This window comes from Lonchura striata, chromosome 13 (genome assembly GCF_046129695.1).
Source record: "Lonchura striata isolate bLonStr1 chromosome 13, bLonStr1.mat, whole genome shotgun sequence".
Taxonomy (NCBI): Eukaryota; Metazoa; Chordata; class Aves; order Passeriformes; family Estrildidae; genus Lonchura; species Lonchura striata.
In genome coordinates this window covers 14,669,467-14,684,902 of record NC_134615.1, presented here as the reverse complement: position 1 = coordinate 14,684,902, position 15,436 = coordinate 14,669,467, and the positions used below count along the sequence as shown (strand labels likewise).

General features: G+C 38.8%; 1 protein-coding gene and 1 long non-coding RNA gene across 4 annotated transcripts in view; both read left to right on the top strand.

Moving 5' to 3' along the window:
* Window positions 1-1,397: 1,397 nt before the first annotated feature.
* On the top strand, window positions 1,398-11,521 carry LOC110473029 (uncharacterized). The gene is made up of 3 exons (XR_013340730.1): window positions 1,398-1,500; window positions 9,732-9,813; window positions 10,411-11,521. It is a non-coding gene; the product is annotated as an uncharacterized LOC110473029 (long non-coding RNA).
* A 64-nt stretch (window positions 11,522-11,585) lies between these two features.
* ESRP2 (epithelial splicing regulatory protein 2) overlaps window positions 11,586-15,436 on the top strand; it is a 42,811-nt gene continuing 38,960 nt past the window's right edge. For all 3 annotated transcript variants that reach the window (XM_031505836.2, XM_021535251.2, XM_021535250.2), the window contains exons 1-3: window positions 11,586-12,699; window positions 12,975-13,127; window positions 13,993-14,121. In XM_031505836.2, the coding sequence (XP_031361696.2) occupies window positions 12,993-13,127; window positions 13,993-14,121 (264 nt within the window). In that variant the 5' untranslated portion in view covers window positions 11,586-12,699; window positions 12,975-12,992. The remainder of the gene's footprint in view (window positions 12,700-12,974; window positions 13,128-13,992; window positions 14,122-15,436) is intronic.

Sequence of the window (15,436 nt, the reverse complement as noted above, 5' to 3'; positions counted from 1 at the left end):
ACTTTTTGTGGTGAAATTAAATGCATCTAAATATTGCAAAGGAATAGGTCACATTGAATATGACACTAGCAATACATTCTTTATTCAGAATGGATCCAGATTCCAGGAAGTATAATATGGCAAATTAATATAAAAAGTAATGACAATAAAGCTTTTGCTTTAACTTTCAACAGGAATTCACTCATGTTCTACTCATGTAGTAAATTAATTTGTACAAGGCCCAGGGGAGTCTTTTATTTGCTGATTTCTATTGAGTCTGGTTAACAGGAAACAACAAGTTAGCTCTTTGCTGGATGCTGCCTTCACAGCTGCTACCTGTCATGTTCCAGTGAAACTTCTTGAGAAACCATGCAAATGCTAAGAAATTCCAAATCTTTTGCAGGAATGCAGTTTACATCACATTTGGAATTTTTACAAAAATTCATTCATGATCCAGCTTTGGACTAAAGCTTGATGCTGGATTGGCTTGATACACACAGAATTGGTGGTATATCAATGGTGGTATATCCTTATCCCTTTCCAAAAGCCTTGCTGAGAGGATGTCTTCAGCATTAAGGCTAAAATATAATTTCATGCTATTGTCAAGTGGGAGTAGATATCCTGAGTCCTGAATCTCAGAGGCTCTTCTGCCAGTCATGCCTTTTGTATATCAAGGATATCAAAGTGAGGCACATGGAATCCAGCTCTGGCCATATGTTGGTGTGTGTTACACAGAGGAGGAGTAATGAGGAGAAAAACAGAAGAGCTTATAGAACCCTCCTGTGCAGCACTTGTTATTCATAACCAGCCTATCAACACATTGTGTTGAGTCAAGCAGTTCAGAAGTAATCCTTGCTGTTCTGACATGAACTTCATTTTATTAGCTGTTTAAGGTGCAGCCTTACACAGAGTATATGGCAACAGCATTATCCAGGCTGAAAGCAATTATTAAGGGCTACAATGAGCAAAAGTTGCATAGCTATAAGTAACTTCAGAGTGAAGCTGCTTAAACATGAAGGCACTGCTGGGAGGGGTGGAGGAAAGGTATCATAAAGAACCACTTATGTGAAAAGAGCATGTTTCTCCTATGCAGTCATTCCTTAAAAATAATCATATCTACTGCTGGTAGGAAAATGACAGAGTCACTCTCAAATCAAATGTGAAATTAAGTATAAATGGCATTATAGAAGATGTAAATTTCACACTACTAAGGCAGTTTTTCTTTGAAGTGTTGCTTCCTTTCACTGGAGAGCAGGGGGGAGACAGCAATTTGTGAGTGATGTGTGAAATATGTATTGAATCTGTACTTGTAATACTATTGTGGGAAAGCTGTGATCTCTACAGACATTTGATTATTCTGTATTGCTATGTACTCAGCTAATGTTCTGCATTTTCAGATACTTGAGAGAAAGGATAGAAAAAGATGAACTAAAAGAAGATTAAGGAAGTCAGAAATGCTAAATGAGACCAGATCAAGTATATCCTTTGGCCCGAACTTGAAAACACTTAGGGAACAGAAAGGTGAGGAATGAAAATGAATATGTAACAAAGGATCTATGTATATATGCATGTAGCTATACATCCATATTTATCTGTAATGTGGGATCATGTGTTTTGATGAGCTTGCTATCCAAATGTTAATATTGCCTTGTACGAAAGATGTATTTTAATTCAGGAAATAGATTAGGAAACTGAACTTTTATGTTTTAATTCTTTGAAATTTGATGTTGAAGCAATTGAAGCAGTTCAAGCTGTCTATGCCTTTATTCTCTAAAGGGCTAAAGAAACAAATAGATCCCTGATCTCTGATTTTCTTTCATATATAAACAATGCTCTTGAAATTACTGTCTTTTGTCTCAGTCAAGGACAGTAGATCAAATAAACTCCTCAGTGTTTCGTGCCCATACTGATTTTTCTTGATACTTTACAACATTTCAATTCATTTTCTTGTTTCATATTAAAAATAAAGGTAGGAACTGTGGTTTTATGAATTTAAGAGCATTTCCGTGCCCATCCTTTCCCTCAAACTGAGTTCCCTGTTGAAATGTTATAAATGCTTTTTGTCTCTTAGCCTTGATTGTGTTGTGAAAAGGCACATGAAGATGGAAGAGAGCACATTTTTATATTAAATAACAGCATTTGACAACAAATACTTGTTGCCCAAGAGCCAGGAACTGTAGGTCTGACTTGTAGAACTTTTGACTTAATAATCCCTTTTCCTGAAAGGGACTTAGTTTTTTGCTAGTTGTCATACACTATTTTTTCAGTTGAGACTATGTAATCCTGCCTGCTTAATCCCCATATTATCAGTCCCTTATGATTTTTCTAAGGAAGAGGTGTTTCTCATCTACATAGGAGAAGAATACCCAGTCTCTCTGATGCAGCATATTGTCCACACAACAATGAAGAGGTTACTGTATGACTCTGAATCAGGGTACATAGTGGATTTGTAAATCCTTTTGAGGCTGGTCTTGAGTAAGGCAGCTAATCCCAGTAAGAGGGTATTGCTTCACATGAAATCCTTGCAGAGCTGTGGAATCCATTCTTCCACACCAGCTGTCCAGGCTGTTTGCCTTCTGGGGCTTTGGTTGCTACTATAGATAAACTGTGCAAATAAATGAAACTGGCTGTCACTTTACACCCACTAGTTTAGTTTCATTATGTGTATGCTCCCAACCTCCTTCTCCTCTTTCTCTGCCCCCCAATAAAATGTTGGGACTATTATGGAGACTGCTATTCCTTTGAAGCAATGAAGCTGCATCCTCAAATGCATTGTCTGTTCCATGTAGTGCTTTTAGGTCTGTACAAGTTCTAAGAGCGCAAGTGAGAATCCTTTCCCATTGCATTTGAGTCTACATCATTCTAATGTGCACTGCAGATTTCATTCTCAAAAAAAAAAAAAAAGCAATAAAGTAACTGATTGCAAATTTTTAGTTTTCTATTGTTGCCTGTATCTTCCTCTGTACAGAAATCCTTAAGGAAACTTGCACTAAGATGCTGTTGGTTTTCTGTCCTTTCTTAGAAATGCTGGGAATACAAAATACTTTAATGCCCATGACCCAAATGCTTCTGATTAAGTTCCCACAGAATACAATTACTCACACCTACTCCACCTTGCTGCTGTGCCAGTAACTGTATCTTACTAATCATCCCTACTATCCACCCAAGCCTTAGGAGCTGCTATCATTTAGAACATGCCATGAAAACTGTAAGAAATGTTTAGTGGGAGCCTGAAGTCCCCTTTGCAGTATGCAGTGACAATAGAACACAAGATAGTTTTAATACACTGCAGAAGAGGAAAGGATAAAGAGGGAAATCAATGAAACTGTGGGACTGATTCATCAGTAAGAATGTTCCTGATATGAATTTTCTGCCTTCTTTAGGCATTTTTAGCCAGCTTGAGTTTCAGCAATGAGTTCTGTGCTTAGATTTGTTTTTCAGCACCAAGTGGGTGTGTGATAAAAAGTTGCTTCTTTAAGTAAACTATGTTAAAAACCCCAAACAAACAGCAAACACAACTTCCGGAGGTTGATGTAATTACTGAGCATCAACAGGACTGACAGATCCTTCCATATAATAATTTAAATTACAGATGAAGCAGGAAAAGGAGAATGCAAGTGATCTAGCAATTACACCATGGTGCTGCCTCAGAGCACTGAGAGGGTTGTTTACATATATTATAAATAATGAACCCTTACCCTGTGTGCTGGAGCTACCAGTCAGCCTACAGCATCTGGAGCAGCCCAGAGGGATTTCAGAGGGACCCACCAATTCATTTTCTTCTGTCACAAAGCAGCCACCAATGGAAGCTCTGGAGTTAAAGGGATGAAAGGGTAAGAAACATATTATCACCACCCCAAACAAGGAATTCTTCTGAAAAACACATCTTATGGTAAATACTTCCCCAAGACCTTGTGTGAACTATTTAACAAGAGCACAAAGACAGGTGGCTTTGCCAGCCAGGCAAGATCTTAAGATGTAGATGTTTATGTTGTTTTAACCTCCAATTATCTCTCTGGAGTAGGGGAGACTGCTTTTAAGGCTGCACAGAGCAGGAAGTGCTAAGTATATTCATAAAGGTGTGGCTTTGCTCCCTAGCAATACCTTGGCAACAGGGACTGCTAGCCTTAAGTAAAACAAACACGCTTTGTGGAAATCAAAAGTTGAGAATGCAAGCTATTCACATCTTTGATTGAAACAGCCAGTCTTTGATTGAAGGTGGTGGGCTCCACTTTGCTCCCCTAAACCAAAAAGATTCACAAGGTTTGGAAAGATAAATCCTGTGCTTTTGATAGCAGTACAAAATATAAAATGTTTTTTAAACAGTTTGCAAAGTCAGTTTTTAAAAGTCAGTGTTGTGAGAAAAGGAGGAATTTATACATTAATTTATCAAAAACTTGATGTTTTATACGTTCTCTGATAGGGATTCCTGCATAGATAGAATGTAGTCCATAGTTTTGAAGAGACAGGAAAACCTGATGTCACAAGCTTACATCTATATAGAGTAGGTGTAAAATGCTGCCCATGGTGACTCGGTGTGACAGTGACAGCTGGTCTGACTGCCCCTAGTGAGGCTGCAGGTATTCAGCGGTACCTGGCCCTAGCAAAGCTTGATGTGCCCTAAAGCCACGGATTCATGACCTAGCAGGCAGAAGTGCCCCCTTGTTTGCCCATTCCCATGAGTCTTGCTTTTTCCAGGATAACTCAAGCAATGAAGGAATTACTGCACTTTAGACAATAGAGGATCGGACTCCTCAGACTCCCTCCTCACACAAAGTAGAGCACTTGAGTCTGGAAAGGAGTAGTTAAAGTTAGTTATGTCCTGGACATCTACTTCACCTAGAGCCAGAGCCTTATCATCGGTGCATTCGCCCAAGCCACTGCAGAGCCACTCCCAGAATGTGCCAGGTAACTTCCTCTCCTGTGCCCCAGGGCTCTCTTTTTCTCCTCACCACCAAGTATTTCAGTGTAGAAAAGGTAAAATCTTAATATATGTTAACTGTGTGACACCATGGTTGAAATAATTATTTGAGGAAAACAAGGAATGACTGAACACAAGGTGACATTTCCTGTCAAACAAGGGTGTGCCACATTAGCAGAGGGTTGTGAAAAGGAGGTGAGGTAGTACTGGCACTTATGAAACAGCTCTGTCAGGGTATATTATCACAACTCCAACTTGCTGGGAAGGGAATTGCACCTGCTTGCATGTGCTTAGTCATTATCTGTGCTTATAAAGCAATTCTATAGTTATTAAGTGATAAAATGCACTGAATTGCATCATATGGCGTCTTAAATTTAAAATTTCTACAGCATGCCAAAAGGAATAATCTAGGTATACCTGTCTCCTTTCTGTCTGAATACATTTACTGATTGTGCAATACGTTCCTCTGAGAATATTTCTTCTCAGGAAACCATATCATTCTCCTGTATCAGCCAGATGTGTCTGTAGGGACATTACTTCTATCTTACTTCCACAGTAGGATCCAGCATCAGGCCCAAGGAAGAGAGGTACTTGTTTAATCACGCTCAGAGGTTAAAGTGAAAAGAGCATTTGTTGAATAGAACAGGGAAATTTATTTAAGTGAAGATCTGATGATTCTACTGACATGACTGTAACTATATAATACAGTTCAATGTGAACTAGAGACTTCCATGCAAACAATTGCATTTAGAGGTGCTGTAGAAAAAAATCAGATGACTTTGCAAAATCTGTGGTTGTCTTATCAAGCTGCAAATGGTAGAGTAGAAAACAAAGTCATCTAATCTTCCTAGAAATTGGCATTAGTTCTGCTAGAGGCTGGTAGTCATGAGTCAGACAAGACTTTTTAAAGACCTTGTACTTTCAAGACAGGGCAGTGAAAACAGAAATACAAAAAAAAAAAAAAAAAACAAACACTGACAGGTCTGTTTCTCTGGGGAAATGATGCCATCCCTGTGTTGGATAGAATAGGACACGATGTGTCCCTTGTGAAATCCCCTTGTCAGATCTTAGGTATGTAACAATGGCTGTTAGAAGTGAAGTGAAGCAAAATAACCATAATCAAGATGAAAGATCAGGAAATCATTGAATTATAGGTACAATCATGTCTATTTTGGTTGCACATAATTGCATTCATCAATTTATTATACAAAATACTTTGATGAAATATTCTCAGAGCCCAAGTACTTCAACAGATGGTTACGTTTTGCTTATGTTTTGCATTTATATTTTACTTCTGTTTATACTGTGGTGAGAAAAAAAGTGTATTAGCATACCTGTATGTGGAATAAGTTTAATTAAATTCTAATGAAGAGACAGGTTAAAATATCAGGGCAGTTAAATATTATAGGAACACACCTTCCTTTTTTATCAAGGTTTTTATGTCAGCTGAGAGTTTGTGGCACAATCTGAATAAACAGACAGAGATTAGTGATTTCTGCCAAGGTAATCTCATGAGAGAGACCAGTATCAACCAGTTTTCAGTAAAGCTTGAGAAGATGTAACCTGCATAAATTTGTCATTAATTATGTAAATGTTACAGTTGTTTTTCGTTGAATAACTTGGAGTTTCAGTATATACAGTCCTTTGTATTTGATGATCACTTCTTTCATCATGGTGCCTTGCAGCACTGATTATCAGCTCTCAGTGAGTGAGAGCAGTGTGGAGCATGCAGATCTTTTGCTGCAGATAACGGCCTTTACATTTCTTGTGCTGTCTGTTTGGCTTTTGTGTTTACATGCAGAGGTGACTGCAAATGTGTGACTGGAATCCAGTGTTCCAGATGGCTGTGGCCACTTTTCACTCTGCAAAATCAGTGATTTTGTGTTTCATTGAACTTCTGAGAACTTTCTAGCTGCACAGTGTGAATGCATTTATGTATGGGAATATGACAGGCTGAATATCATTTATTCATTGAAGGAGTGTTACAGAAGGTTTCTATAAGGGTAAAGCACTACTGAATTTCCTGTCTTGCTACTCCTATGACTGAAAGTCTCTGAGCTGGTCTGTTAAAATATGAAGTACAATTGCCCAAATTAAATGCTTTATGTAGATATTAGGTCATTCTCATTTACTATTAAGAGGAGTTAAACTCTTGATCTTTTCCCAAAGAATATAACTTTATCCTGTTGAACCATGAATGCGCAATTTTAAAATCTATTATTTATAAATTCAGAAGATTATTCTATTTAATTGCATGTAAATACTAGTGAATAACAGAGAGCATTTTGGCTTTTAGCTATTGCAGTTTATGGTGTTATTAATTTATTTTTTACTCCTTTCACTAGGACAATAGTGATAGTAGCAAGAATGTTGGTAATGGAATTTCTTTCCTTTATAGCTTATGTAACAAATTCTTCACTAGATTAACTTTCTCATTAAAAAGCAAATTTTTTAATGTTGGATATTCTGCCACACCAACAGACTTGTAAACTGCTATATCCTTTCAATGGGCAAAGAGAGAATGGATTAGTATATAGAAGTGTTCTGATCTAAGACTGAACATCAGTCTTGCTTAAAAACCTGCCACAAAAAGGATATTTGCCTTTGAATTTTCTTTCTCATATTATACTGTAGTTGAGTCTAGTAAAAAAAAATGAGCAATTGAAACAAAAATTTGTTTAGACTGATTGTAAAGGCAATAGAGCTTCACACAAAGTCAGTTTTGAATCCCAGGTAAGGTAGATTGAAAGGGTCAGGAAGTACTTGCATATTCATCTCATTAGGTAACAGGAATTGTACCACATGGCTTGTCTAATTTGCCACAGCTTAAAGATCCTGCCTCAACGAGTTGCAGTGAATTATTTAAAAATATAGCAGTGAGATCAGATTGGCAACTAGGAGAAAGTTTCTCATCAGCAAAGAGGTGCAGCACTGGAATGGGTCATCCCTGGAGGCTTCCAAGTCACAGCTGGACAAAATACTGGCTGGTTCAATGCAGTGCTGGCAGTAAGCCAGTGTTGGACAAGAGGGCTTGCAGAGGACCCTGTCAGCAATCATTTCAGTGATTCTAAATCTAGAAAACTGTTCAGTAAATTATTTGACAGATGGCATTATTTCCAATTAAAAGAAAAAGGAATTTCATTTTATTTGTTCTAAACTGTTAACTTTGATGTAAATCTATAATAATATTTATGAAAGGCACTACTATGCATGCATGTTTTGTCTGTCCACAAGTTTGGTGGAAAAGTAAATGCTTAGATTTTCAAAAGCCTGGTAGGTGTAATATGGGGAAACTTGGCTAAACAACTCACACCAGTACTCCAATGGGAACTGAGCACATATAAAAGCTTTGTAGGATTAAACCACTGCATTGATTGTCATCCCATAAAGAAGAGAAGCTATGTAAAATGATAGGGGAAGTAATTTCATTTTTATTTATCTTGTCTAGTCACCAATTTTATGTTCTAACTTACCTTTATTTCAATAAAAATAAATTCCAACTGATACAGGATTCTAAGTGAATGCTTCCAGTGTGGCTTGGTGGTTCTGGGATTTGCAGGGTAACAATCCACTGGAACCACAGTTCTGAAGTTCTTCTGCAGATTGCTGAGCTTTTGTGGATATCTCAATGGAAATTATTTCAAGGCTGCTACAGTGCATTGTAATCATGGCACAACTACCTGGCAGACCAAAAAATCAGATCTCTCCAAATATCTGGACAGCAATCAAAGAACACTGCTAAGCACTTGTTCCCATGTCTTTTCCCACTCATTTGCTGTTAAAGAAAGGATGCCAGAAAATTCTTTACGTATGGGTTTATGTTTCAGGAGTTACAGTAAGCTCCTCCTTCAGCAAATATTGCTGCAGTATCTTATAATCCAGTCCAGGAGCCAAGGATTGAATGGGTATGAGATCTAAATGTCTTCTCACATTCGCTTACACATCACTTACAGATCTTTTACTTCCAGTGCCAGTTCAGTTTGGAAAAGCTGAGGCATGCAGAGAATTTACTACTACTATCCCTATTGTGCAGAGAAATACCAAGCCTTCACACTTATTCAGTTTCATATCTCTGTTTCTCAAAATCATAGGAAAAAATAGCTAGAAGAAATCTCTGGACATCTTTTGGTGCACATCCTTGCCCTGCCACCATGGCCAATTTTGAAATTAGAGGCAACTTCAAAGTTAATTCACTTTTTTCAGGGTATTTCAAACAATTTCACAGGGATAAATATCATCATCATTTTCCTCCTCTTAACTGATTTGTAAAATATTCATGAGAACAAATAATTTCTCAATATCATACTAGTTTGGAACAAATTATCAACTTCCATGTTCCTTGAAAGGTTATTGAGATATTTCTGTAAATCTAAATGCAGCTAGGATATTATTCCAGATCTTGTCTCAAAGTTTCATACTCCTTTAACAAAAGGACTTCAGTCATCAGGACATTCAGTTCACAGGAATTTTTAATAATGTAGTAAAAGAGATGGTTCCCTTCCCTTCCCTTCCCTTCCCTTCCCTTCCCTTCCCTTCCCTTCCCTTCCCTTCCCTTCCCTTCCCTTCCCTTCCCTTCCCTTCCCTTCCCTTCCCTTCCCTTCCCTTCCCTTCCCTTCCCTTCCCTTCCCTTCCCATGAAAATGCCATTACAAATTCATCCATTCAAGCACAATGCTTTTAATGAGTCTCTTCAGTGTTCTCATGTGATCTAACTGTAAAACTGTAAAACATTTTACGTTTTTAATTGCTTGATTAATAAGAAACAAAATAATCACAGTACTGAGCTTGCATTACAATGAGTGTAATCTTTAAAACTTTTCTTCTCCACCCAGTTCCATTTATAAGATGTTACCCTCATATGGAGCCTACAAACAAGTACCTCTATAAATATACCTGCCAGGATTAAAGCTAAAGGTGAGCAATAACTCTTTATTTCAGCAAGATCTTGGTTACAAATTAACTTTTCTATGCTCAGTGTAAAAGAACTTGTCCCATGTGTTTTTCAGGAACTGGATCCTGTTGCTGTTCTGTTGAGACATATATCATTACTTTATATTATTTAGAGCAATAGATTGCTAGTATAATTCAGGGCAGAGAATGGGAGGGTTGTGGATAGAAGATGAATGAAAAGCCCAGTTGTATAATCTGATACATACAATGTGTGATATTGCAGGAAGGCCAGCATTTATTTAAGGGTTTTTTAAAACATTTTAGATTTTTTTTTAGGTTTATTTAGCTAGAATAGTTCAGATAAATTAGTAATTTAGTAGAATTATATGAGTTAAGATAGTCTAAAAGTAGAAAACAGATGGGCTTTCTTGAAGAGAGGCTACATTTTATGAATGAGCTAATATGTTTGTAAAAAGCATAGAAGCTTTTGGGCTCACTAGCCTTCGATACCATGTGTAGATTTCAAATAAATTTTCAAGGGTCTTTGGCATTGATTTGAGGAGGACTTCTTTAATCTGACATGTTGCTGAGTCAATTACAATTATTTTTCTTTCACATTAGATCCTAAAGACAAGTACATATGTATTGGCATTCTCTGAGCAAGTTCACTGGAGCCTATGAGCATATGTGTCAACCTGGCCAAGAATTTATCATGTGTATGATCTTCTATAGAAATCTGCTAATTAAAACCCCATTATGTATTAAGTACTCACATATTAGGGCTACAAAATTACATCCTCATGAAGGCAGCTAAATTGCAACAGCCTGGTATTTTTTTCTGTGAACATAGCTACAATTAAAATCTGTATTTACAGTTAATCTGTGTTTACACTTATCTGTACAAACACTGCCTCTCTCCAAACACCCCTATATATATGTATGAGTTTGGGAGGAGGGGAACAGGTTGGGAAAAGAGGAACAGTTCTCACATTTGCAGTCACTTTTATGGTCCTTATTACAGACTCCAGGGATAAGAATAATGCCATACTCAATAACATACTGTTAGATTGTTTCATTACCACTAGGTCCAAAGGATGTAACAAAAGGAAAATGAATGGGGTTTTATTCTACCAAGAATTTCTGGAAATGCTTTGACAGAGGAAAATATAGCTGTGGCATAAATTCAGCAGTGCTAGAAAATACAATGCTGAAAATATTTTGAATATATAAATATATACATGTTACAGATTAAAGTTTCCATCTCTGTTCCAGAATTTGCCTTTCTGTAACATATTTTCAGGATTGCTTCTCAGACAGCTGCATGAGCCGCAGAGACAACAGCTGAGAGGTGTTTAACTGCCTTGTGATGTTCAGTGAGATGCACCTGTGCAAGGTTTCCTGCATAGCCTCTGTCAGATAAATACTTATAACACATGAATTCTAAGATCAACATCCCTGAACTGTAGTTTGTTTTCACTGAAATATATGGAATTAGTCTTGCTGGTGGTGTTAGCGTGGAGAATCAGTGCTTGCCAGAAGGAGGTCCATAATAACTGCTATAATTAATCAATTATAAAATTGGAAGGTTGAAAGATGAGAAAAATGTGATTTAATAATTTAAGCCATCAGATAGTCACAGTTAAATGCCCAGCTCTGCATTTTCCCAGGGAAGACATCAGTAGCTAAATAGCAGCACCAATTTTCATTCAGTAAAAACTCTATTTCAAAACAAACACTAACATTGAAGTATAAACTGAAGATTTAATTAAACAAAAGAAAAATTATGACTAGTCTAACTTGCAGCATTTGGCCTTTACAAATCATTCATCATTGGTGGCAGTAGGAAAAATAACTTTCAAAAGAGTTTAGAAGCCTTTTGATGTTTTTTTTTTTTCTGCTTTAAAAATCAATTTGAGTTTGAAAATATCTCTGAACATTTCCTCAGTCCCTGATGTTTACAAATATTGCCGCTGCTGTTGAGCAGGAGTATTTTCATAGCAGCTAAACTAGGTGGAGGTTTCCCGTGGTAGCCTCACCAGTGAAAGAGGAGAGAGGAGTGGACAAAAGCTGCCCATCTTGGACTGCAGTGAATGCCCAGGAGACAGCTCCTCACTGAGCACTTGTAGGGGAGAAAATGCAGGTTTTTATACTGTGTTTTTGCTAAACTTCCCGGATACATCCTTTCTCAAAACAAAAAGAATTGTTTTACGAAGACCCGTCTTTACAAACTATATGAAGGACAGGGCCTAAATTGCAAATCACTCTCTGCCTGTAATATCCCTTAAAAATCCCTGTGGAATGCTACACTTCCATTACACATTAGCATTGGCGTCGGTAGCTGGATACACACAGAGCAACGTGCACAAAGGGCAATTACATAGAGGCAGGTGAAAATTTTCTCTCGTGGAATTCGAAGCTGAGCCATAAATCGTGTTTTAGCCACGGTACTCGGACGTTGCCGAGGTTTGCCCCGCAGCGGGCGCGGGTCCGAGCGCACAGAGCCCCGAGTGCCCCGCACGCCGGGCGGCACCCGCCGAACCGAAAGCAGGTACAGGCACTTCCTGCAGGCAGAATTCAACAGAGAAAGGGAGTTTGCCTCTGATCTCCTTCAAAAACCAATCAGGCCAGATCAGCCAGGCGTTGATTCTCCCTCCGTCCCTCCTACACCTTTTCCAGAGGCCCAATGGCCTTGTCCCTTTGGGAGATTGACTAGAGTCACATGAGCTGCACCAAGGGCAGGTAACTCAGGAGAGGGGAAGAGGGAAGGAGGAAAAAAAAGAGAGAGAGCGAGAGAAAAAAAAAAAGCCCAAGCCCAGACTGAGCTTCTGCCATGATGTCAGAGGGAAAGAAACCCACAGTTTGCTAATTTCACCTCCCAATCCGCCCCGGGAAGGAGATCACCGGGAACAGGTAGAGATGGGAGCTTTCTTTCTCCATTTTTTTTTTTTTTTTTTCCCTCAACCACCCAACCTCCTAAATAGCTCTTTCTCTCCTCTTTATATTGTGACTTCTTGTTCGCTCCTTTTCCCTTTGATTACTTGGAGGTAGGGGGTGAGCCTTGTGGGATTTTTTGGTTGTTTTTTTTTTTTCTTGTTTGTTAGTGTGTCTTTCTTTTGCTTTTTTTTTCCCTCTTTTTTTTTTTTTTTTTTTTTTTTTTTTTTTTTGACCTCTGCTTTTGATTGTAGTTGTTTCCCCCTGTGGTCATGACGGCTTCGCACAGTGACTCTTTGGTGGTGTTGTTTGGGGCAACAGCTGGTGCATATGGGGCTAAACTGGGTTCGGATGAGAGGGAACTAATTCTCTTGGTGTGGCAAGTTGTGGATCTACAGAACAAGAAGGTATGGCTTCGATGTGGGGGCTCGGGCGCGTTCCCCGGCGCGGGGCGAGCGGGCTCTGCCGGAGCCGTTTGTTCATTTCACAAATGCACCGAGGGGCGGGAGGGCGCGGGGCCCCTCCGGGGGTCGCTCCCTGCCCGGGGCGCTCGCTACCTCGGGAAGCTCCTTTTTGTTCCGTCTTGAGGGAAGGAGTAACTTTTAAAGAAAGTCTGGCCGCTTCCACACCCCACTGCCCCGTCCTCCTTAAATCATGTGTAGCTTCGAGGATGTCTACGGACTTTTGAAGCTTTAAAACAAAAAGCTGCCCCGGGTGGCTCCGAGCGTGCTCGCTTCCCTGGGAGCCGGCTCACGGTCACCGTTGGACCCTTTGGGCCTGCTTTTTGTTTGTTTAACCAATGTTTGGATAACCTTTAAGAGAATATTGACTTCTTTTAATTTTTAGGCCAACCTAAAAGTCTAGTTTTTTTTCTCCCCAAAAGCCCTATCATAAATAACCCCCTGAAGACGAAGGGCTTTGATAAAACAAACAAGACTATTAATTTTATTAGTGGATTCACGAAACTGCCTTAATATTAAGTGATCTTCCCTTTGCACTTAACTCCCGCAAAAGTCGGTGCTAACTGCCAAAGGCCTCCCATGGAAATGGGCCTGGATACGCCGAAGGAGAGAGCGTGGCTCTCCGGGGTGGGAGGGAGAGAAACCGCGGCCAAAGGTTTCGATTTGTGAAATAGACAAATGCGTTTTCTCCTGGCATTTATCGGGAGGTGATACTGCACCTTTCTGATTTTTCTGTAATCTCAACACATTGTTACAAAGAGCTATTTCGATTGTTCCTCACTTTTGTCCATAATTTCTTGAATGTTTTTAGGTAGGGACGCTACACAAATCCCTGGTGAAAGCAGACAACTTGGACTTAAGTGACCAGTGTCGCGAAGTCAGTGGCTTAACACCAGAGGGACTGAGCAAAGCTGAACCATTGGACCGGGTTCTTCAACAGGTGAGATGCTGCTTTTGAGAGCCGGGGCCCTTCAGGGTGAAGCCTGTGAATGAGATTTAATGGATTTGAAAAAGGAAACAGACTTTAATAGTTTTGCATTTCACCTTGAAATCACTGGCAAGCTCTCATGCTTGTTTCTAGACTAACCCAAAAGAGATCTGAACCATTTGAAATGGGAACTCCATAATTCTGAAACAGTTATGTACGATACCAGATGCTTTAAGTCCTTGGAAGATCTGTCTTCTGGTTGTTTTGATGGGTCTACTTTTATTCCAAGTTTCTCTTAAGCTTTCAAAGAGTAGGCCAGTAAGAGTACTGCTTAATAAAGCAGTGCTAATCAAACTTTCAAACCTCACGTGGTACATTCTACAAGTTCACTCCTGTAATGTGTATTGAAAAACACATTCTTAAAATCAACTGAAATCTTCAAAATCTGTCATGTAACATCAGATATACTTGTTATGTATCACTCTTTTCCAGATGAGACTAATGAGTGGATTATAAAGTGATTTTGTTTGATTTTTTTTCTGATGTCTGTAGTTTTGCTCTTTGGCTCATTTAATATCACACTAAGACAGTAAATCTAAAATTTGTATGATACAGCTCAAGAGGACTTGAGCTACTTCAAAAAAAAAATAGTGTACACATAATGCAGTTCCCAAAAGTTTGCTTGCTTTGACTGTCCTTTCTATGGACAAAATGCGCTTGAATGGAAAAATACAATAGTGCATTTTTGTGTAACATATAAACCTGCCTTTCCACACCTTGTCTGAATCATTCGTAGGTGTGTTTCAGCAAGAAACTTGCTTAGGCAGTAGAACAGGTTCATGTTGCTGTAATTTCTGGTGACACAGATAACTTGGCAGACTTGGTCCTAACCCTCTTTGATACTGCAAAAATCAACTACACTCTAGAGTGTCTTTGAACATGTAACTTCTATGTGGCTTAAAATCTGTCAGCATGGGTGCAGTGGCATTTGTTCTGCTTGCATTTGTTTTGCTGGAGTCCAGGACCAAGTGGTGATTTTCTTTCTTTTTATTTTTTTTCTAAAGCTCCATAATAACCCCTGAGAAAATGTGCAGCTGCAGGTTTGATCTTGTCCCAGATCTTGCACTAAAGACATCTGGAACAGCTTAGCCTAGTACACTCTGTTTACCTTTATAACAGACACACTTTAATTATACCCAATACTTTATGAGAGATTGTATCTTATTGCTGTAAATTGCACTGTAGGTGGGTCTGCTTTAGCAAATAAAAGGAAATACTACCTTTGTGTGTAGGTGGGTAGAGACTCCTGAAAAACAACAATTTTTTT